General features: G+C 37.3%; 3 protein-coding genes across 3 annotated transcripts; 2 read left to right on the top strand and 1 right to left on the bottom strand.

Moving 5' to 3' along the window:
• The first annotated feature begins 806 nt into the window (after positions 1-806).
• Positions 807-2,513, top strand: LOC133311699 (transcription initiation factor TFIID subunit 8). Its single transcript, XM_061512790.1, has 2 exons — positions 807-1,767; positions 1,831-2,513. The coding sequence occupies exons 1-2, from the start codon at positions 1,182-1,184 to the stop codon at positions 2,235-2,237; spliced, it is 993 nt and encodes a 330-aa protein (XP_061368774.1). The 5' UTR covers positions 807-1,181; the 3' UTR covers positions 2,238-2,513.
• Positions 2,514-3,672: 1,159 nt separating this feature from the next.
• LOC133311702 (membrane magnesium transporter-like) lies at positions 3,673-5,656 on the bottom strand. The gene is made up of 4 exons (XM_061512792.1): positions 5,523-5,656; positions 5,308-5,360; positions 5,126-5,226; positions 3,673-3,888 (listed from the first exon to the last, which is right to left on the bottom strand). The coding sequence occupies exons 1-4, from the start codon at positions 5,593-5,595 to the stop codon at positions 3,795-3,797; spliced, it is 321 nt and encodes a 106-aa protein (XP_061368776.1). The 5' UTR covers positions 5,596-5,656; the 3' UTR covers positions 3,673-3,794.
• Positions 5,657-18,324: 12,668 nt separating this feature from the next.
• Positions 18,325-22,304, top strand: LOC133311680 (cell division cycle protein 48 homolog). Its single transcript, XM_061512753.1, has 9 exons — positions 18,325-18,421; positions 18,557-18,722; positions 18,882-19,110; positions 19,460-20,226; positions 20,312-20,533; positions 20,667-20,738; positions 20,825-21,106; positions 21,279-21,638; positions 21,761-22,304. The coding sequence occupies exons 1-9, from the start codon at positions 18,393-18,395 to the stop codon at positions 22,055-22,057; spliced, it is 2,424 nt and encodes an 807-aa protein (XP_061368737.1). The 5' UTR covers positions 18,325-18,392; the 3' UTR covers positions 22,058-22,304.
• Positions 22,305-23,531: the final 1,227 nt, after the last annotated feature.

Here is a 23,531-nt window from a genome sequence, read left to right as displayed (position 1 = left end):
AATATTATTTTTCTTATCACAAAGAGTCAGTGTGACAACCAAACTGATGCAATTTAAATATATATATATATATATATATATATATATATATATAATATCACTTAAACTGTAAAATAATTATTTCTGTTTTAAATTTATTAAAAACAAATTTTGAAATCGATTTCTTAAGATTTATTGATATTAATACAAATTTTGATATGACAAAAATAGCATTATGATCTATCTTTATATATTGAAAACAATATTCATAAAATAATTTTTATATTTTAAGGTTTCAAAGTTATTTACACATTAACCAAATTATTTCAATAATCAAATGATAAATATAATAAAAAAAAGATAGGGTACTTTGACACCAGTGTCAAATTTTAAATTTGACACCTCATCTGATAGTCGTTAGATCAAAAAAGATCAACGACTTTGATTTGTAAGCATGTGACACCATTGATCTTTTTTGCTCTAACGGCTATGAGATGAGGTGTCAAATTTAAAATTTGACACTGCTGTCAAAGGATCATACCTCATAAAAAAATATCAATATATTCTCTTTTGCAAAAAATTTAGCACAAAACAAATCATGTAGGATACCAAAAAAAAATAACAAATCATGTAAAACATAAATAGTATTGTAATAAATTTTAAATTAATTTGTCTAATACTTATCCATATCAAACACAAATTTTGTGCTATTTCTAGACTAACAAAAAGTTGTGTTGACAGAATACACAAGGGAAGAATTGAAAAATGAACTTGCATATACAGGTACCAGTTCATGTGGCTCTTATTGCCCAAACCACTTCACTACTCTATAAAAAAACATCTTCCCCTGCTTCCTTCATTCACTTCAATCTCCTTTCTTTTCTTCTTTTCAATTTCAATTTTTTTTTAATAATTTTTTTCCCCTTCTTCTCATATTGAGATTGAGAGTGTTCTTCTTCTACTCAAACCCATGATTCCCAAACTACCCTTCACTTCGATGCCTCCGAAATTTTCACTGTATCCACCGTTTCTTCGAAATTGCCCTGCAAATTTCACTCTTTGAGTTAGGTTTTCTTATTTCTTTTTTTATTTTTCAAAGTTGTTTTCTTGGACATTTTGGTTGCTGGGGGTGAAGGAATTCGAAATCCATGGGGGTTAAGCAATGCCGGTCACGGAAACCCTAATTGTGGGTTTGAAGAACAATGAGCCATGGAGGGGGAAGAGCTGCAGCCGATGAATACGGCCGAGCCGCGGCGAAGGTCGCGGTGGCGCAGCTATGTGAAGCCGCGGGATTTCACGGCGTCAAGGACTCTGTTTCGGAGGCCTTCGCCGACGTGGCAATCCGGTACCTCGTTGACTTGGGGAAAACGGCAGTGTTCTATGCTAACCTAGCTGGTAGATCTCAATGCAACGTGTTTGATGTGATTCGAGGGTTTGAAGATTTGGAAGCTCCTCAAGGGTTTTCCAGCGCCGGCGCCGGCGTGAGGGAGCTTATGAATTTTGTGGAATCAGTTGATGAGTTACCGTTTGCACAACCTATACCTCAGTTTCCGGTGATTCGGGATCGGAGAATAATCCCGAGTTTCATACAAATGAGTGAAACGCCACCGTTTAAGCACATACCAGCTTGGTTACCAGCATTGCCTGATCCTCACACTTACATTCACACACCCGTGTGGGATGAGAGAGCCTCTGATCCTCGTGAGGACAAGATTGAACAAGCGAGGCAACGTAGAAAAGCTGAAAGGTCTTTGTTGAGTTTGCAGAAGCGGTTATTGTCATGTAACGGTAATGGTTCAGTGGAAACAACAACAACAACAACATGTGCAACTACTTCAGCTGTTGTTCCAGCTAGTGGTGCTTCAGATCCTGAAGGGAACAAAAACGGTTGTCCAAATGCCTTGCCCTATAAGGTTTCGGGTGAAGGTGTTGATGGAAACCGTGTTTCTGTTTTGGATGCATTTGGTCCTGCGATTGAGATGCTTAAGAATGGTGGTTTGTGTGATGATGATGATGATGATGATGATGGGGTTGAAGGGAGAACGGTTCTTCCTGCTGCAAGGCCTACTGTGCACTTCAAGTTCAAAACTGGGAAGAAGCTCATTGGGGAGTCTTTGGATACAAGGCTTCAGAAGAAGGATGCTTCACGATCTGCAGCTTTGGCTGGCAGAGAAGATGAGAGGGATGATAAGAAGAGGAGAGCTGAGTATATTCTCAAACAGTCTATGGAAAACCCACAAGAACTCACTCTTTTGTAGATTTGATTAATTTATTGACTACCATTTGCATTGGAGTTGGCATTATCAGGAGGGCTAAGGGGAGAACTTAAGTTTAAGGGCTTACTGATCTTCTGGTGAGGATTTTGTGACTTACATGTAGAGTCACTCTTTTAACATATTTTTAGAGCAGTTGAATTTGTTTATTTCTTTCCAGTTTAGCTCTAATTTGCTTACTGATCTTCAAACATAAAGCTCTTGTCTCCACACCTCATTGTATTTTATATACTGAATTCAATTTAATCGATATACTGAAATTTTCTGTGCCTTTGCCATGTTCTTCATGTTATGCTGTAATGACTTGTATTCGTTTCTGGTAAATTTGTCGTTTCTGATAATTTTGTGGTGATAAGTTCAAAAGGAAAGGAAAATAGGAGATGGAGAAAATTTATTAGTGCCAATGAGTGGGGATTTTGTAATCTGTTCAAATAATGATGTTTTTCTTTCTTCCTTCTTTTCGATGGAAACGCAATTCTGCATCCGTTGCACATTTTTCTCCCCTTTCGTATGGCAAGGTATAACTTGATGCCATTTCAATCATTTATTCCGTCCATGGTGTGATAACATGACTATGGCCATTGTGTTTCAAAACCCACTTGCAAGAACAAATATAGTGTGTTCCGGGAATGTTTGCTGAATTTTGGTATTTATCAAAGCTTGTCTTCTTTAGCAATCATGGTCCCAACTTCCAAGAGGAACTTTTTTACTATTGTGGGCAAGACAGTTAGACAGATGAACGTTTAATCATGTCAGGACGGACAAGGAAATATGCTGACAGAGTTTATGATTGATTAGTTTAGTAGGGCGTGGAGGTTCTAGCTGTCGCAGTGATAATGGAAAACCAGCATTTGGGCCGTTTGTGTTAGCTTGTGAGAAATATGCACAACTTTATTTGTTTATTTATGTTTTTTGGGGGGTGGGGGTCCCATAACATTATAAGCATCAATGGAATAGTAATCTGAACTCGCTCCAATTACTTTTCCACGTTATAGTCGCTTGCATACTTGACAGCGGATCTGTGTATTTCACCAGAGCCTGTCATTTGAATGCGTATTAGGCCACCAGGAATAGAGCTACAGAGAACCCTAGCCTTCGTCTCTTACATGTGTGAGGCATCACTCTAGAAGGATAATATGTTGTGCCACATGCATAGAAGGAATGAACGCATTATTTGCAATCTAACCAAGCTCACGCAATTTTTAACCTGGTTAGACGAGATCATTTTATTTCATTTTGGACATTACCATTCTCTATAGTCCCTAATAAGTTATCCCAAGGCTCAAGCAAATCATTCATGTATGGTCAAATTGGAGGCCACCTCATCATAAATGCCTCTGGTAGTAACATCCTGTTAAAATTACAAAGATACGTGCCCAGTACAAGAAATGTTGAGTATGAAGCTACAAAAGAAAACTGCAAAAACTCATACATCAACCGATACTGATATCAAATCCACAAATAGATTATTCAATTTTCGTGAAAAGAATTCTCTTCTTCGTTTAAGAAACCAAGGTACTTGATCCAATTCCATAAAAATCCTCAATGCCTGAGCTTCACATCCATTTCCACAGGAAAGACCTTGCCTCGATGGTTGAAGATCATGAAGTCCAAATTGGAAGGTAAAGAAACAATCCTGCATCCAAGGTAACACATCCCGGTGATTAGGATCCAAGTAATTCCATACAAGTGATATTGCCAGCAGACTCAGACTGCGTTACTACATTATAAACTTCTATATCTCAAGTATGAACAGAAGTGCAACCAATGATAGCTTAGCAATTACAAAATTTTGGAAAGAGAAAAGTCATGACAGAGAACAAATATATATTTGAACACTTTTTGCACGCTACTCTTAACATCCTCTCACATGCAATGTTTTACATGAAATACCACTTACATCACTTATTTTTAATATCCCATACCAGTGTTGACAACAAAAGATCGTGGTTGAGAGAAAATGCTTTTGTTTGAAAAATCTATCCATTGATCTGTTAGCTTGGTATGGCATATTTGTTACTAAAATGAGAAACGAGTAAACGCTACTTTAATGGAGCTCCAATACACGCAACAACCAACTCTAGCGCCAATAGAATGTACCCACAATGGATGCAGAAAGAGCAAGGCAGCAGCCATACCAAGAATATATCATAAGAAGGGAAGTGGGTAGACAGCTACCATGTCAAGAATATATCACAAGAAGGGAAGAGGGTAGGAGTTTCCAATATGGCCAGCCATTTGGTCCCAAGAAAAGAGCCCAGAAAAAAGTACGAGGATTAAAATTTTCTATACTCAAAACATAAAACCCTCTCTTCCAAAATTAATTTTCTAAACTCAATTCTCCTCGAAAGTCATTCTCACCTCATTATCTTAACAAGAATAACAAGCACAAGCACACCTAGCTTATGTCAAGTATATTGAAAAAGAGCAACTCTGTGTGTTGCAACTATAGTATAACCTTTATTAGAACTAGAAGCTATTCAAGAATTAATTTTCTCACTTCATATTGACCTCTCTTCCCAACCTTCTCTATTTCCATTCCCCTATTATTTCAGCCCTCTCTGCCAAGAAAAGCCCAAGACAGAATGGACAAGCAACAGAACTTGATCAAGGTATACCAAGCATAAAAGGGAAAATACTATTAAATAGCAAGAGCAACTTATGCCAGGCATAACATTACACATAACTCACTAGGTTAATTTCATTCCAAAAGTCAAGGAATTGTATCAAGCTTTTTGTTGTACAAGGATGATGCTATCAAATTACAATGACCTCTTGCTAATAATAATCGTTGAGATGACAAAACCAAATCAAACACTGAGCTTCAATTCAAAAGAATCAAACTTTCAAAAAGAGAAACAAGTAGGAATTACCTGTTCTCTTCAGAGTCAGGGTGGATGGACAAAATTTTCCCAGGCACAGTCAATGCAGCCCACATACAAAGCATCAATCCTAGAGACAGCTCAATTACCACCTGCATTCCCAAAATCTCAGATTCACAAAGTTCCCATAATACACCAAACACAAATAATCAGAAAAAAAGAACAACACTCACATTCAAAGGAGGCCCTGAAAACTCTTCCTCCGTAATCTTCAACAAAGCCCTGTCTGCAACCAAACCCAAATTTTAGAGAGGCATGCATCAAATCTCTGAACCTTTTTTTTCTCTCAACAAAATACGTAAATTAAAAAAATAATAATAATAATAATAATAATAATAATATTGGGATATAAGAACAGGTATTCATAATCCTAGTGAGTGGTGCATACATTGGATACTTGAATAAGCGGCGTGAAATAGAATCAGAACCCCGACGAATCCGACGATAAAACCTAAAGCCATTGTTTTTCAGTGCGATCTACTTTGGTGACGATTATCGGACGGGGGAAAAACTAGAGAAAGCCCAACAGAACGTGCCAATTGTAAATTTTACTCCTCCCTTTGAATCATGGGTGCTATCTTTCTTTGCCAAAAAAATTAAAATATTACATCTTTAATGATTAATTACAAATATGTAGCAGTTTGGAAATTATATTCAAATTTATTGCAGTCATTCACGTCCAAATTAGGCGTGACTCCTATAGCATTCACGCCTAAATTAGACGTGATGTAACATCCCGAGCGCTGACGAGAGCGGGGAGTGATCGCCGGTGCGAAAGGGCACGGACAAGGAGCGACTCCTGACAGGCTTCCAGCGGGGGTTACATGCACGAATGAATAAAATCGACACCCGAAAGAGAGGGATTTCAAAGACTGTGCAGGTATGAGACTGCACAGTTTGAGATAGCTTATAAGAATTAAGGAAAAAACTAGTCTTATGTCATAGGAGATAGGTTTATTTTCCAATAGAGACATCGATCCTTGAGCTTTTTTATTTTTTTATTTTTTTATTTTATAACTATGTGGGTCCCACCACATGATTGTGAGAGTGGTAGGAGATACTTCTCTCCTATTGATGGAGATTAATAAAGCCCAAGAATTAATTGGTATTACCTATGCTAACAAGATGCATCTGCTTTTCGGTAGCCCGGAACGGAAGAACCCTATAGTTAAGCGTGCTTGACTTGGAGCAATTCTGGGATGGGTGACTTCCTGGGAGGTTTTCCCGGGAAGTGTGCGAGTGAGGAAAAAAGCACACTGAAAAGTCTCGTGTTAGTATGTGGGGATAATCATTGATTCTTGAAGCGGCCAGGCGTTACAAGTAGTATCAGAGCAGGCCTCTCTTCCAGTACGGTGTGGTTCGAGAACGAACCAAGCGGAAGCTGGTGGGCATGTAACATTCTGAGCGCTGACGAGGGCGGGGAGTGATCGCCGGTGCGAAAGGGCACAGACAAGGAGCGGCTTCTGACAGGCTTCCAGCGGGGGGTTACATGCACGAATGAATCGAATCGACACCCGAAAGAGAGGGATTCCAAAGACTGTGCAGGTATGAGACTGCACAATTTGGGATAGCTTATAAGAATTAATTGGTACTACCTATGCTAACAAGATGCATCTGCTTTTCGGTAGCCCGGAACGGAAGAACTCTATAGTTAAGCGTGCTTGACTTGGAGCAATTCTGGGATGGGTGACTTCCTGAGAGGTTTTCCCGGGAAGTGTGCGAGTGAGGAAAAAGCACACTGAAAAGTCTCGTGTTAGTATGTGGGGATAGTCATTGATTCTTGAAGCGGCCAGGCGTTACACGTGACTCGTCTGGTGTTGACACGTGGCACAAAAAATTAATAGTTTAACCGTAAAACTTTATAAGACCATAACTTTTGACTCGAGTATCCGAATGAGGTAATTCTTTTTTTGATTCCACGTAACATTTCGAGATTTACACAATGAGATCTTATTTGATATATTTTATCTCTCACAAACACAATTCAAATTTACAACAATGATACTATAAAGATGGCACCAAAGTGGATTAACTCATCTATAAATAAGATGGCTTCAAATTTCCTATTAAATACAAAACGCAATCAGCTCCTATTAAATACAAAACGCAATCAACTCCTATAACATTAAATTCAAAATTCAAATAACCACCAGCAAATTTATTTGAATTGGCGACAATATGTAACCAACTCGTAAAATTATAACGCAATCAGCTCCTATTAAATACAAAACACAATCAACTCTTGTTAAATACAAAATGCAATCAACTTATTGGAGGTTATTTGAATTTTGAATTTTGAATTTAATGTTATAGTACCATTATTGGGCGTGAATGAGTGCAATATATTCGTAATTAGGTTCAAAACGGCAACTTATTCGTAATTATTTATTAAAAAAACAAGTGTTTAGAATATTTATTTAATTATTTTCTTTGTTAATACATATTTTTAAAATTGATTTTTGAGTTTAAATCACAAATTAAATCTTTATTTTCTTTTTCTTATTAATAATAATTTCTAAATTTTTTTTGGTAATACACTATATAATACAATTATTGCAAATTTGAATTGTGTTTGTGAGAGATAAAATATATCCAATGAGATGTCATTGCGTAGATCTCGAAAAGTTATGTAGAATCAAAAAAAATTAACTCATTTGGATACCCGAGTCAAAAGTTATGGCTTTTTAAAGTTTTACGGTTCGTAAGTTGACTTTTTTTGCCACGTGTCAACACCATATGATTCACGCCTAAATTAGGCGTGAATGCCTTGGGAGTCACGCCTAATTTGGGCGTGAATAGTCACGCCTAATTTGGACGTGAATGAGTGCAATAAATTCAAATATAGTTTTCAAACTGTTACCTATTCGTAAATCGTAATTAATTATTATAAGTGTAATATTTTAATTTTTTTGCCATCTTTCTTTCTTTTCCATGATACATATTTTTTTAGCTTCAATTATATGTCTCTCCTCGTAATTTTATTTAATTTTTAAATAAACTTTTATTATTTAGAAGTTTTTACAAGGTTTGTATCAGTGTTTTAAAACTTCACCCCGGCCCCGGATTGACCCGGGCCGTGACCCCTCTCTTCTAAGGGTTGAGGTCACAAGTTGGACCCTATATACACATCGACCTCTTCAACTCCCAAAACACGACCGGGTTTCAGTGACTCCCAGGTTAGAGAAGAGTCAAAGCGAGTCACTGCATATTTTTTTTTTTTAGGAAAATTCCATGAAACAACGTCGTTTTATTAAAAAAAATAAAAATAAAAATGCTTGGAAACCTAAATCTAATCGTTCTCTTCTCTCGTAGCGACCTAGACTTGTGGTATCTTGATACTTTAGTATCATTAGAATATAAGTTTTGTACTTTGATATCTTGATACTTTAATTAGGTTGTGTAATATTGACTTATGGTTGTAATTGGTAAATTATGTTAAGTATATTTTGAATCTTTGATGATTGATGATTTATTTTTTAATATTTTCACATAGGATATATATATTTATATTTTTTTAATATATAAAATCGGATCAACATAGTGACCCCATGACTTCCCGATTAAATCTGTGACCCCTGACTTCGGACGGGTCGATGGCCAGGCCGGATTTTTAAACACTGGTTTGTATACTTTTAAAAGGAAAAAAAAAATTAAAATGTTGCTCTTTTAATAAAAAAAATTATCAAAATATTATTGTTTTGAATCAATTTATGGATCTATTAGATTCACCCATGCTTAATTTGGGCAAGATCATTCACGCCCCACTTCGACGTGATTTGAGAGGCACTCACGCCCAAGCTCGACAAGAGTTGGTTGGCCTATATATACCCTGTTTTTTCACTGTTTCATTTCACATCATATCTCTATCTTTTTTTCTAAGATTTTGCTCTATTTCTCTCTAGATTTCTCTAAGAAAAAAAATAAAGTTTTTAAAAATTTTATTTTTATCTTGTATTATAAATTTTATATAAATATCATTCACTATTTTTCTTTAAATCCTAAAACGATATGATTTTGAAATTATAAGAGATAATTTTATCTCGCATTTTATTTATATCTATCCATTCAAATGTGAAAAATAGCTAACTTTTATTTTAGGTATCCCATATCATTAATGTGGAAAATAGCTCACTTTTTTTTTTTTTTGTAAATAAAATAGCTCACTTTCACATCATATGTCCTTAATAACATATCATTAATATCATTATCTCCAATTTTTAATTTTTTTCATTAAACTTTTTTTTTTCTAATTTAAATATTGTTATCTTATAGTATATAAAAATATTTAAATGAGATCATATAATATTTTAATTATATCTTTATATATAAAATAAATTTAACTGTTTAAGTATTATGTAGTATTATAAATTTAACAAATCATCTTTCGCAGTTTGAATCTGGATTAGTTGGCATCCAATGATAACCGGTTAAGTCAAATATCAAATAATTTATATTAAAATATTTTTTTAATATATTTTAAAATTAGTTTCTATATTTATTCGTAGCATATCTTACTTTTTCTTTCCTTGTATTAGGAGGGAAGAGTGACCATTGTGCCACTGTTCCTACACAAATATACCAAAATGCCACGCGCGTGAACTAATTTCCCAAACTGCCACGCATGCAAGGTCGCTTGGAGCAGTAGCGAACTATGCATGATGAGGTGTCAGCAAGCTGGTGGTGTCATAGTTCGCTTCTGACACAAACGACCTCTATTGCAATTAATGCCTCACCTGGCATGACACGTGACTTGCATGCAACAGAGGTCGCCCCCCACCTGGGCGACCTGTGTGCAACGGCTAGTGCCACGTGGCTGACATGCACCAAGGTCGCTCCCCACCTTGGCGAACTTGATTCAACGGTTACTTTTCCCACCCCTATATAACCCCCCCTCCCCTCTCCCCCCATCATCCCCAGCGCCCCCTCCCCCTCCCTTTTCTCTCTCTGTCTCTCTCCTTTATTTTTCTTCTTTCACTTTCTTCCTCTTTTAATTTTCTTTCTCTCTCATTTGCCTTCTTTGTCTTCATTTGAGGTTAGTGATGTATAATATTGTTAATTTTTATTTTTGTTGTTATTTAGTTCTTGTTATATATATTATATGTAACATAAAACATTAGGTTAGATGACATATTAATTGTTTTATTATTTTAATTAGTTTAATATTAGTAGTTTAGTATAATAACATATAGTTTAATGTTAGTAGTTAAATAACATATAGTTAAATTAATGTATGTAATAAATTGTTTTATATGCATTATTTATTCATAGGATTTTGGGTAAGATAATTTTTAGGATTAATGTTATGACACATTGGGTTAGATGACATATTATTTATTTTATTAGTTGAATTAGTCTAATATTGATAGTATAGTAATTGTATGCTAATGTTAGTAGTTAAATATTTTATAGTTTAATTAATGTATTTAATAAATTATTTTATATGCATTATTTATTAATAGGATTTAGTTTAGATTTTTATATTTTAATGTTGTTAAATTATGTATTTAATAACATAATTGTTAAATATGCAATAGATAATAGTATTGAATTAAATAAAATCACTTATTTGTTGGATTGAAAAATATGTTAGAAAATTTTGAACATTGACTTATATAATATGTATGTTAATGTTATTAGGTGTAGTACTTTTTATTAATGTATTATTAATAATATTAATTGTTTGATATTATTTATAGGCTTGGAATCTAGGTTAGAAAAAAATTATTTTAATTTTGTTAAATTATGTATTTAATAAAATTTTGATTATGCAATAAGTAAAATATTTGAATTAAAAAATAATTATTTAGTTATAGGATTGAAAAATAAATGTGACAAAGTTCTTTTACCACATAATGTTTGTAGTTATTTATTTATTTATTTATTTATTAGTAATTAGTATTTATTTTTAGCATTTATATAATTTTTGTATAATATAATATATATCCTTGTATGCAATTATTTAATTTTTAGATGTAATATAATTTAAATTTAATATTATTTATATGTAATATATTATATTACATATAAATTATATTATTCAATTGTTGTATATTTTAATGTGTCTAATTATGTATTTTATAATTCAATTGTTGTATTTTTATTAGTCAATTGTTTGTGATCTAATAATGAATTAACATTATTTTGTTATTTTCTAGTATGTAATATTTAATTGATTGTGGAGTATAAAATAATTAATTAAACTTGAAACTTGAAAATTTATTTATTTCTTAATAATTTTTGTATTTATTATTTGTAAATAGATTCATGGAGCAACAAGACCCGCACCAGACCTTCATTGACCCTGGTCCAAAGGTGCCGTCTCTCCTGACGTTGCAGGACAAACACATTTCGACGCATGTATGGAACACATCTGCTAACGTAAATTCAGATGGTCGTGTCCTCAACGTCAGACACGCTGGTACATGGGATAATTTCAATATACCCGATGATATCCATCCTTACCTGCAGCAGGCTGGGTTTTATCACATTGCGTCGTATGCGCAACCATGAGGTTAGTGATACGTAGAGTATATAAAAAATAATAATTACATGTTGAATTGTTAATAAATTGTGATAATATGTAATATAATTTTTTATTGTGAGATTGATCACTCACTCATTTCGGCCCTTGTGGAGAGATGGCGTCTTGAGACGCGCACATTCCATATGTCGATGGGTGAGGTTACGATTACCCTAGAGGATGTCCACCATCTGCTTGGATTGCCTACAGATGGAGAGGTTGTATCTGGCCGCGTTGGGCATCATGCCTTCGATCCCCTTATGAAAAATTTATTGGGTGTTGCGTGGGAAAGGCACCGCAACTTATATAAGAATCAAATTTCGCTGAACTTTCTGAAGGAACGGTTTCTACATTGGCATGATTGGTCTGGCAATGAAGTTGACCGTATGAGATACACACGTGCATTGATTTTGCGCATTATCAGTGGTTGCATGTTCGTGGAGACTGCATCTAGCTTCGTGCATGCACGGTATCTCACTTTTTTGGATGATTTTCGGAGGACGGGGATGTATTCTTGGGGTTCCGCTGTCCTGGCTACTTTGTACAGGGAGTTGTGCAAGGTTACTGACCCAGGCCGATCGGATATGGGAGGCTGTGCTCTGTTACTACAGTTGTGGGCATGGACGCGTTTCCCTACTATCTCACCAGGACTCCCTGTGATCACTGACCTGGATGCTCATTTCAGAGCAAGGTAATCTGCCTTTTCAACTTTTTCGTTTTCTTCAAATTTGATGTCTATTACGTTAATTTGATATTATTACTGTGTTATTGTTTTGCAGGTTTAATACATGGTTGTTGATAAAACGTAAGTTCACCCACATCAGACGATATCGTCATCACATTGACGTTATGCCTATCCGTAGGATACGATGGAGGCCATACCACAAATTCGTTGGACATCCGTCGTCGTCCGAGGAGTCACGCAGATGGTTAGCTGTATGCCCACTCATACACTACCAGATCATTGTCTACTAGCAGCCCGATAGAGTGCTGATGCAATTTCATTTTAGGCAGCCGATACCTAGCCATCCATTAATGAGTTCAGAGCTGTATATTATCACCCTGACGGGCAAGGATGATGTAGACTGGAGGGATCGACATGGACTTTATATAGCGCAGTGGCATTCCAGGCATGCCCTCGTTGTGCAGGGTCTAGAGCCCATGCAGGGAGATGGTCATCTGTCTATCAACAGCCCATACATGCAGTGGTATTTTGAGCATACGCGTAGATGGATGATGCAGAGATCGGCGGTTCATTGTCATGTGGTATGTTAATTTTAGGCCGTGTCATTACTATTATGAGAACAATTTTATTTTCTTAATGACATCATACATTTAACTTTACATTCGCTACACAGAGTGATCGCATGGAGACTATTTTGCATATGACATCAGACGAGGCGCAAGGAGCATTCACATACCGTCAGATAAACGATGAGACCCTCCAGATGATGTCTGCATTCGACCAGTTTGGGAGACTGACAGAGCCTGGAGAGCCTGCACCTCCGCCGGCAGTGGTGGAGACAGTGGAGCCGCCTCGTCAACCGCGTGTTAGCCAACGTGCACGCCACGAAGGATTGCCACTACATCATCAGCGTCCCGCTATGGCGGATAGGCCTGTGCTTGTTCAGTCTCTTCCACCCCGTCCAGCTGGGCAGTTTTACGCACTAGCTTACCTGTCAGACGGTCCGTCGCAGCCGTATTGGTGGCCTCCGACAGGCGGTCCGTCTCAGTCTAGTTTCCCATCATCGCAGTACGGGTACCCTTGGTTTTTAGCACCGTCACAGCCGTACCCTTCGATATCAGCAACATTTCGGTCAGCCATTCTCAGGTCAGCAGTTTGCAGGTGAGACCAGTGGACCATCACATGCGCATGCTGAGCCTCCTGCACATGAGCACAACCAGTTTCCTGGACAGTCCAGTTCGCAGCCTCAGCGCGGTCTGGAAGATTTCTCAGAGGATTACATATCGACATTCGACTCCCCAGCCGTCGTGGCCACACCACAGGCATACTCGACTGACTTCCTTCAGTCACCCTTATCTGGTCCCGCGGGTGTGCTCTCACAGGAGGACATTGGGGGTTTAGTCGATGATGTGCCTGCGGATGCACCTGCAGAAGCAGCCGGGGGAGACGGTGAAGTCGGCATCAGGCGTAACCCAGATAGACAAGCCAGGGAGCGGTGTTTCTTGTCACCATTTGAGCATGACATGGCGCGTTGTGCCAAGTTTCATGGGCGGAGGCGACAGCAGTGAAGGCTGGGTTTTATCATAGGACGTTTCTGTTTTATCACTATTACATATGTATTGACTGTCTTTGTTTTGGTACTGGTTGTATGTTGGACTTAGTACGCCTCGTTCATTTGCTATTACTGCTGGCTGACCGTTATGTTATTCATATTTCGTGTGGTGTTATGTGCTATTGTTTTGGTCACTAGATTAAAAAAAAAAAGTTAACAGCAAGCACACGATGATAATATTAAGCACCATATTGCATTAACTAAACATATTTTATTCACTAAACTTCACGACCAACGACAATAGCAGAAAATAAAAACAGGCATACTAAAAAACATAACAAAAAAATGCGTGACAACACACAGGCAGGAAAGCGGTACAAACGGTTCAACAAGTTTGTTTCACACCAAATTTATGTGCCTTGCAGGCGAGATGGACAACGACGTCTGTCATGACCAACAACCCTACAATAACCACATCTTACCTGCGTTCTCACACCCTCGCGCTGATCCATTTCGTTACGGATGCAGGTACTTCGCGACCTGCCTTTTTTATGTCTAAGTGACACATCCGGGAGAATGGTTGGCCCTTGGCTGGGTGGGATGAAGTTTTCTTTACCAATTGGATACCATTGCCCGGAATAGACCTGGCATTGATATGATGCACTAAATGCAGGATCAATGTATTGTAAGGGGTCATGATTTACTGATTTGCATGCAGCAATCACATGACTACATGGGTACCTAAAAGCAGTAAATTCACCACACTGATAGGCCCGATCAGATAATGAAATCCACCATTTCTTTCCGCCTCTATGAGTTCTTTGATTGTAAGACTCTTGAACTTCAAATCGTGTTTTCTCTCTGTCATACGACATAACAAAGTGTCTTGCAACATTTTGTTGATTTTTAACGTATTTTACCCAAAACACTTTGGCGAAACGATTACCTTTGTCCATCTCTTCCCGAGCCTCCTGCCCGTGGGCCAAAAAATATTCATTTAGCCTAGCGTACGTGATGCAAACTAAAGACGTGATTGGTAAGTTTCTGGCACCTTTAAGAACCTTGTTAACACACTCCGACAAGTTTGTAGTCATGTGGCCAAATCGCCTTCCTTCAGCGTCGTATGATATACTCCATTTTCCTTCGGAATTCGATCAATCCATGCTGCAATTTGTGGACTTGATTCTTTAAATTTTTCCAAACTAGTGTCAAAATCCAACCGCGATGTAGTGTAACCTGTAATTGACAACACATAATTGTTAATCAACAATGACATCAGCGTCGTTCGATGATTGCAACGCGTACGCAAAAATTCGAGTAACAACCATACCTAACTTCTTTAAATGCTTCTTCAGCTCCATGTTTTTGAACTTATGATTGAAAGTGCTTGCCAGATGTCTCAGGCAAAAAACATGGAACCCTCTGGGTGGTTGCCACCCTAAGTCAACATTATTGACGGCCGCCAATATGCCTGCATGTCGATAAGAAATAAGACATATTCCATCTTTCTGGGTCACATGGATCCGTAACATGGCCAAAAACCAGGACCAATTGTCAATTTCTCACAACTAACAACAGCAAACGCAACAGGCAGGATGTAATTGTTACCGTCAACAGCTGTAGCAATCATTAGCGTTCCGCGGTATTTTCCATACAAATGTGTCCAATCGATTTGGAGCATAGGCTTGCAATAATTAAAGGCATCACAACACTGTTTGAATGTCCAAAAAACCCTTTTGAACACCTTGTGCGATCCATCGAGCCGACCGTCAATCCCATGTTCAGTCACATCCAGTTTATAGGCAGACCCTGGAGAAAACAATACATATAATCCAACCACCTCGGCAGAAACGCGTACGACTCATCCCAATCCCCAAAAACCCTCACAATTGCCTTCTGCTTTGCTTTCTAGGCCTTTCTGTATGATATATGAAATCCTAGATTTGATGCAATCCTCTCCTGTATTAACCCAATTTTAATGCTAGGCTCTTCACGTATCATTTCTGCGGATTGACAAACAACAACAGCGTATTAGCGTAACAAAAACTCAATTTAATTAAACATAGAGCAGATGCTTGACTTACCGATGATCAATTCACAAATGAAACTAGAGTTCAGATGTTTGTGATCCTGTGAAAGTGTTTGGGATACATATGTATGGATGTTGTTCCATACGCCTATTATCCATTCATGACCGCCTTTTTTCAGATATGCCTGCATCCTCCACGGACAACCATCATTGTGATTTTGACAAATCATGATCAGCCTTTGCGTATCACTTTTTAGCACGACAGTTGTGCGATTATTTGCCATACAATATTGTTTGATGGTCATGTGTACATCCTGCTTGCATTCAAATTGCTGGTCCTTATAAAGCTCTTGACCCATTTGCCAATTTGGTAATTGTGCCCCTTGCATGTCTTCACACTCTTGGTCGGGGTGTGCCCAGTTAATGTTCGTGTAATGAGGTATTTGCGACCAAAATGGAACATTATCCTCTCCTATTTAACACACGTTTCGAATGTTGTTAAATACATATAAATATAATAAAACTCAAACAGTAAACTACATAAAGACTCAAACAGTAAACTACTAACCTGCAGCAGGTGGTGGGTCATGTGCACCAACAATACCCGGTGATGGAATCGGTTCAACCAAAGCAGTGGATGTTTCCAACTCGAAATCACCATCAACGTCTGTATCCGAGGAGTCACTGTCAGGGACTAGACCTTCATCAACCTCCTCCTCGGAACTATCAGTACGCCACGACGGATCATACATGTCATTGGCAGGAATCACATCTAAAGGTTGTGTTATTGGAGGTGACGGTGGTGGGGGTGACACATTCATATCTTCCAGATTTACTTCCGGCTCCTTGTTAATGTCTATGGAGTAACTGGTAGGGATGAAAGTTTGAGTGCTTGCCTCTCCACCAGTGTTTGATGTATGAGGACTCTCCATGCTGTCGAAATGCATCAACCACTAGTGACACATCTTCATCCTCAACCACCTCCACAGCAACCCATTGCACGGGGTTACCAGAAGAAGCACATCTAGCAATCAGTCGAGACAGGGATTAACCTCGTTGTAATCTCAACTTCTTGTATATTATTTTCTTGAGCTCAGTATATTTGCAACGCGGACTCATGCGAAAGATCTTCGTATCTCCTTCAAACACTTGACCGTTTGGTCCAAAATATCTCCTCCCATTGTAATATAAAAGGCATATTACATCGTTGTTATTCTCACTCATTATGTACTGAAATAGACAAAGCAAAACAAACAGAAATGGAAATTTTCTTCTAAGAAAACGGACGAGACTGATTTTGGGAGAAGAGGAGGAGTGTTTATATAACACTGAGTTCGCTGCCTGGGCCAGTGCTATGTAACTGTCGGCATGTAGTTCGCTTACCTAGGCAGCGAACTTCTGGGGAACTGCCACGTGTCACCAAGTTCGCTTCCCCTGTCCAGCGAACTAGTGCAGTGGCTGCCACTTATCACCCAGTTCGCTTGGGACCCCAGCGACCTTGGTAGGGGTCTGACACGTGGCAAATTAAATTCGCCTGGCACTTCAGCGAACTCATCATACGTGTCAGCATTTATTGTAGACAAGTTCGCTTGTGTCAGAAGCGAACTCTGACACCACCAGCTTGCTGACACCTCATCATGCGTAGTTCTCTACTGCTCCAAGTGACCTTGCATGCGTGGCAGTTTGGGAAATTGGTTCACGCGCGTGGCATTTTGGTATATTTGTGTGGGAACAGTGGCACAATGGTCACTGTTCCTATTAGGAGTTGATCTGTTATTTAATATAAATAAGAGTGAAAGTTTCTTTTTTCTAACACATGAATGAGTTCATAACATTTTTTTTTCTCTAAATCCTAGATTCCTAATAAACTTGTTTCTGGTAAAGTGACCAAATCATTGTTTTTTCTTAACATGTATATAGTTGTCCATACATCATTATATTATACGTAACTTTTTTTGAAAAAATTAATTATAATTGTTACTTTAATAATATATATAGATAAACATATAAATAAATGAGGATGTTATATTTATACATTTTTCGTTTATAAATTCTTATAATTAAATTGTAACCATTAATTTCTTTTAATCTGATAATTATAATTTATTAAAAATTAATAATTAGATAATAAATATAAATAGAAAAGTATAAATACAGAGATAAAGAATATTTGAATTGAATTTCAAATGAGTAATAACCGTTTCAGAAGTCAGATATCATCAGAAGTCAGGTTAAATAAATAAATATAATCTATCTCTTCGAAATAATAATAATTTAATATCAAATAAAGAAAAAGAAAATAGTGTAATTCTTTTCCCTTGGGAACAAGAAACTGAGGTTACCCCACTTTATAAATATCCACTGACCTACCCTCACATTCTCTCTCAACTTTGAGATCCCTTTTTCTCATATCGTTTCATTCTCTTTCAATTCTTTTCTCTTCTACTCTCATTCTTCTTCTTTCCTCTCACCATGGCTAATCAAGCTGAATCTTCAGATTCGTAAGCCTCTTCTTCTTCTTCTTTCTTCTCAGATCGCAATTCAATCGCGTTCTCTTTTCAATTTCGATTTAAGTTCTTTTTCTTTTTCTTTTATGTGATCGAATCTGATTGGTTGTATCTCTTTTTTTTTTTCAGCAAGGGAACGAAGAGAGACTTCAGCACGGCGATCTTGGAACGCAAGAAGGCGCCGAATCGTCTCGTCGTTGACGAAGCCATAAACGACGATAACTCCGTCGTTGCGCTTCACCCCGATACCCTGGAGAAGCTCCAGCTCTTCCGCGGTGACACCATTTTGATCAAGGTATTTCAGACTAGCATTAACCGTTAGGGTGAAATTGTTACTTAAAAAATAATAATTTAACATGGTGGTTCACTTTACTTCCAATGATATTAATGTTAGTATTGTAGGGTTTGGGGTTTTTAATCATTTTGTGTTTCCTTGCTGATTTTGGTAATTTAGGGAAAGAAGCGGAAAGATACAATCTGTATTGCGCTTGCTGATGACACGTGTGAGGAGCCAAAGATAAGAATGAACAAGGTTGTGAGGAACAACCTTCGGGTTAGGCTCGGAGATGTTGTGTCCGTTCATCAATGCGCTGATGTCAAATATGGAAAGCGAGTCCACATTCTTCCTGTGGATGACACTATTGAAGGAGTAACTGGGAATATCTTTGATGCCTTCTTAAAACGTGAGTTACTATTTCTGTTCTCTTTTTTTTTTCTTTTCTTCTCCTTGTGTTGATTTCATATCTATAACAATGCCTGTGTACTTGAGCTTTGTTGTTAAGATGTTTGGACAACGGCTCAATTATTGTTCAGAAGAATACTTCGTTTTTTAAGCATTGAAAATCAATGATCCTTATAAATAACTAATGGCTTCCCTATGCTGACCTCATAGATAAAAAATAACAATCTCTTCGTTGAAGTTAAATGGAAGCAGGACATATTATAACTAATGTTCCATTTGGTTCACTGACATATATATGCTTGTTGCATTCTATTTCATTATGAATATTAATTCCATTTTTACTTTTGCAGCTTATTTCCTGGAGGCATATCGTCCGTTGAGGAAGGGAGACTTCTTCCTTGTGAGAGGAGGGATGAGAAGTGTAGAATTCAAGGTTATTGAAACCGACCCTCCTGAGTACTGTGTTGTTGCTCCAGACACTGAGATATTCTGTGAAGGAGAGCCTATTAAAAGGGAAGATGAGAATCGATTGGATGAGGTTGGTTATGATGATGTTGGTGGTGTTAGAAAGCAGATGGCGCAGATTAGGGAACTGGTGGAACTGCCATTGAGGCATCCTCAGTTATTCAAGTCTATTGGTGTTAAGCCACCAAAAGGAATTCTGCTGTATGGACCGCCAGGGTCTGGTAAGACTTTAATTGCCCGGGCAGTTGCTAATGAAACTGGTGCCTTCTTTTTCTGCATCAATGGCCCTGAGATCATGTCAAAACTCGCTGGTGAGAGTGAAAGCAATCTGAGGAAGGCATTTGAGGAAGCTGAGAAGAATGCACCCTCTATCATTTTCATTGACGAGATAGATTCAATTGCTCCAAAGCGGGAGAAGACTCATGGTGAAGTTGAGAGGAGAATTGTTTCCCAGCTCTTGACTCTCATGGATGGGCTTAAATCCCGTGCACATGTAATTGTTATTGGAGCCACAAATCGTCCTAATAGCATTGACCCTGCTCTTAGGAGGTTTGGAAGGTTTGATCGGGAGATAGATATTGGTGTTCCAGATGAAGTTGGGCGTCTTGAGGTTCTTCGTATCCATACAAAAAATATGAAGCTTGCGGAAGATGTAAGATTGAATCCTTTACACCTAACTTGTGATTTGGTTTTGAACGTTATGAAATTGAGAAGTTTGTCCATTGTGTGATTTGCAGGTTGATTTAGAAAGGATTGCTAAGGACACCCATGGATATGTTGGTGCTGATCTAGCTGCTTTGTGTACTGAAGCTGCACTTCAGTGCATCAGAGAGAAAATGGATGTGATTGACTTGGAAGATGAGACCATAGATGCTGAGATATTGAACTCAATGGCGGTGACAAATGAGCATTTCCAGACTGCTCTTGGATCAAGCAATCCTTCTGCTCTCCGTGAAACAGTAAGTATTGTATAGCAGTTTTCTTATATCAAGTTTGCTGTACTCTTGTTCTCGCTCCCTTTGTCAACACCTTTTGTGATTACACCTTTTACACTTGGATATATCTGTAACTTTGTCTATGTTAATGAGCCAGGTTGTTGAAGTGCCCAATGTCAGTTGGGAAGATATTGGTGGTCTTGAAAATGTTAAGAGAGAACTCCAAGAGGTAACTTGAGCTCTTGCATTGACTTATGTTACTCTATGTGTGTGTTCTCATCAGCCTGTGCATTTTACTAATGTTCTCTTTTTCAGACTGTTCAATATCCAGTGGAACACCCTGAAAAATTTGAGAAGTTTGGAATGTCACCTTCAAAGGGAGTTCTTTTCTATGGTCCTCCTGGTTGTGGTAAAACCCTTTTGGCAAAAGCTATTGCCAATGAATGCCAGGCGAACTTCATCAGTGTCAAAGGTCCTGAGCTACTCACTATGTGGTTTGGAGAAAGTGAGGCTAATGTGAGGGAAATTTTTGACAAAGCTCGTGGTTCAGCTCCATGCGTCCTATTCTTTGACGAACTTGACTCTATTGCAACTCAGGTTTGTACCATGCTAAGCTATGAATTGGGCATCAGATAAAATTTATTGGTTTCTGAAACAGTACTGTATTCATTTTAAAAATTAAAATATAGAGCTAGTTAGTGTGCCTATAGACTACAATTAAAATCTTTTATTCTTTGGTGTGTTTAAATATTGTGTGTGCCTCTTGCAGAGAGGGAGCAGTGTAGGAGATGCTGGTGGTGCTGCTGACAGGGTTTTGAATCAACTGCTTACTGAAATGGATGGTATGTCAGCAAAGAAAACTGTGTTCATCATCGGGGCCACTAATCGACCAGACATTATAGACCCTGCTCTTCTGCGACCTGGCCGTCTTGACCAATTGATTTACATCCCCCTTCCAGATGAAGACTCCCGTCATCAGATATTCAAAGCTTGCTTGAGAAAATCCCCCATCTCAAAAGATGTTGATCTTAGAGCTCTTGCTAAGTACACTCAAGGCTTCAGTGGTGCTGATATTACTGAGATTTGCCAGCGTGCATGCAAGTATGCTATAAGAGAGAACATTGAAAAGGTACAATTCGGGTCACCTTTTCCTCTTTGTGCCATTCACTAATGTGCCTTGGCAACTACATCAAAAATTTTAATCGGATTCAGTTTAAAGATAATTTTTTTTTCCTCAACTTCTCTTGGCAGGACATTGAGAAAGAAAGGAGGAGAAGGGAGAACCCTGAGGCCATGGAAGAGGATATTGAAGACGAGGATGTTGCTGAAATCAAAGCTGCTCATTTTGAAGAATCAATGAAGTATGCACGAAGGAGTGTAAGCGATGCTGACATTCGCAAGTACCAGGCATTTGCCCAAACATTGCAGCAGTCAAGAGGTTTTGGAACTGAGTTCAGGTTTGCAGATAACAGCTCTGGTGGTACTGCTGCTGCATCGGATCCTTTTGCGAGTGCTGCTGGAGCCGATGAAGAAGATCTTTACAGTTAGCTCAACTTGTGTTTTTGTTTTTAATTTATGGACGACAATGCTATCGAATTTATGTACTTCTCATTTTCTGTATGAAGTTAGGCTTCTATTGGATTATTGTTCCCATTGCTCTGTAAAAGGCTTTGGTTCATGTGTGGCTTGTGTTAGGTGCGAGCCTCTTTGAAAGATGGAAAGAATTATTTGAAGATAGATTTAAATGCAGAAGTGGACAACTTCTAATTCTAAATCGTTCTATTTCTAAGACTCTACTTACTTTTAAAAATAATGTTCTTTGCTATTGCAAATTTTCTTTAAAAAAATCACATTATTTTTCATCGCGTCATTTATTTCTCTTTCGCTCTATTTTTCCTATTCATGAATAACACTGCTGCATATTTCTGATGAGTTAACATTCATCTTATTATAAATGTCTATTTATTCAAGCGTTTGACATTTTGAAACCTTGTTGAATATGATGGGGACGCCTGGCCCAAATATCAGTTTGACATTATCGACAATCCAAGATTAAAAGAGAGAGAGAACCGTTAATAAGGTTCAAGTTATAATTTCATTTTCTGGCTTTATGGCAAATCGAGTCTTGATTTTTATTCGTTTTTCCTGTCAAGTTGAAACATTTTATTTTGAAAATAATAATAATAATAATAATAGTAGTAGTAGTAGTAACAATAACTACTTTCTAATTTTGTTTTCTATTTACTGAATTACTTTCCTTTTATTATTCGTTCATGTTATGATAAAACCTAGAACACTTTTAAATTTGTATTAACCTTAATGTTTGGTTGAACATATGACATATCAGTATATCACAAGGGGGGCCGGGGGAGAACATATGACATATCACAAATTTTTTTTTTTGATAACAATATCACAAATTTTTAACATAACACAAACTACATTAAATTATTTTAGTTCACCCCCCTAAAAATAACTAATTAATTATTCTAAAATAATTAAAATTAATATACACTGAATTAAACTAAAATAATTAACATTAATTTAATTTATTTAAATCTTTAACAGTACTCAATTATATTAAATTTTGTAACCGTTACAAACAATTTCAATTAGCATAAATTAATTTAAATTAAATTAATATAGTTAACACTCCTAAAAATTATCAAAAGATAATTGTAAAATAATTTAATTAAATTTATACTAATTTACACTACATTAATTAACAAACATAAAAACTCCTAAATTCATTAACACTTATAACTTATATTAAACTCCTAAATTATTTGTAAATGTTAAGTAATTAAATTTAAGAGTGTTAAATTAATGCTATTTAATTTTATTTAAATGACACGTGTCACACATGCACGTAACCAGCTGCTCAGTCCAGCGGGTTTACCACAGTGTGACACGTGTCACACATGCGTTGAGTGTTTTAACATTCGCCACGTAAACAGCTATGTAGTCCAGCGGTTTTGGCCAGGTAAGACGCCACGAAGCCCAGCGCTTTAGGCCACGTGAC

The sequence above is a fragment of the Gastrolobium bilobum genome, unplaced genomic scaffold (assembly GCF_033153095.1).
Source record: "Gastrolobium bilobum isolate Gb01-03AN ecotype WA unplaced genomic scaffold, APGP_CSIRO_Gbil_v1 utg16366, whole genome shotgun sequence".
Lineage (NCBI taxonomy): Eukaryota > Viridiplantae > Streptophyta > Magnoliopsida > Fabales > Fabaceae > Gastrolobium > Gastrolobium bilobum.
This window is presented reverse-complemented; position numbering and strand designations above follow the sequence as displayed.

Bases quoted from the DNA above. Each gene is read 5' to 3' on its own strand.
- LOC133311699 (XM_061512790.1), top strand. From the start codon at position 1,182: ATGAGCCATGGAGGGGGAAGAGCTGCAGCCGATGAATACGGCCGAGCC. The intron at 1,768-1,830 runs GTAATGGTTCAG...CTGTTGTTCCAG, and splicing joins GCGGTTATTGTCATGTAACG to CTAGTGGTGCTTCAGATCCT.
- LOC133311680 (XM_061512753.1), top strand. From the start codon at position 18,393: ATGGCTAATCAAGCTGAATCTTCAGATTC. The intron at 21,107-21,278 runs GTTTGTACCATG...TGCCTCTTGCAG, and splicing joins TTGACTCTATTGCAACTCAG to AGAGGGAGCAGTGTAGGAGA. The intron at 21,639-21,760 runs GTACAATTCGGG...TTCTCTTGGCAG, and splicing joins TAAGAGAGAACATTGAAAAG to GACATTGAGAAAGAAAGGAG.
- LOC133311702 (XM_061512792.1), bottom strand. From the start codon at position 5,595: ATGGCTTTAGGTTTTATCGTCGGATTCGTCGGGGTTCTGATTCTATTT. The intron at 5,361-5,522 runs GTATGCACCACT...GTTTGGTTGCAG, and splicing joins CGCTTATTCAAGTATCCAAT to ACAGGGCTTTGTTGAAGATT. The intron at 5,227-5,307 runs GTGAGTGTTGTT...TTGGGAATGCAG, and splicing joins TTTCAGGGCCTCCTTTGAAT to GTGGTAATTGAGCTGTCTCT.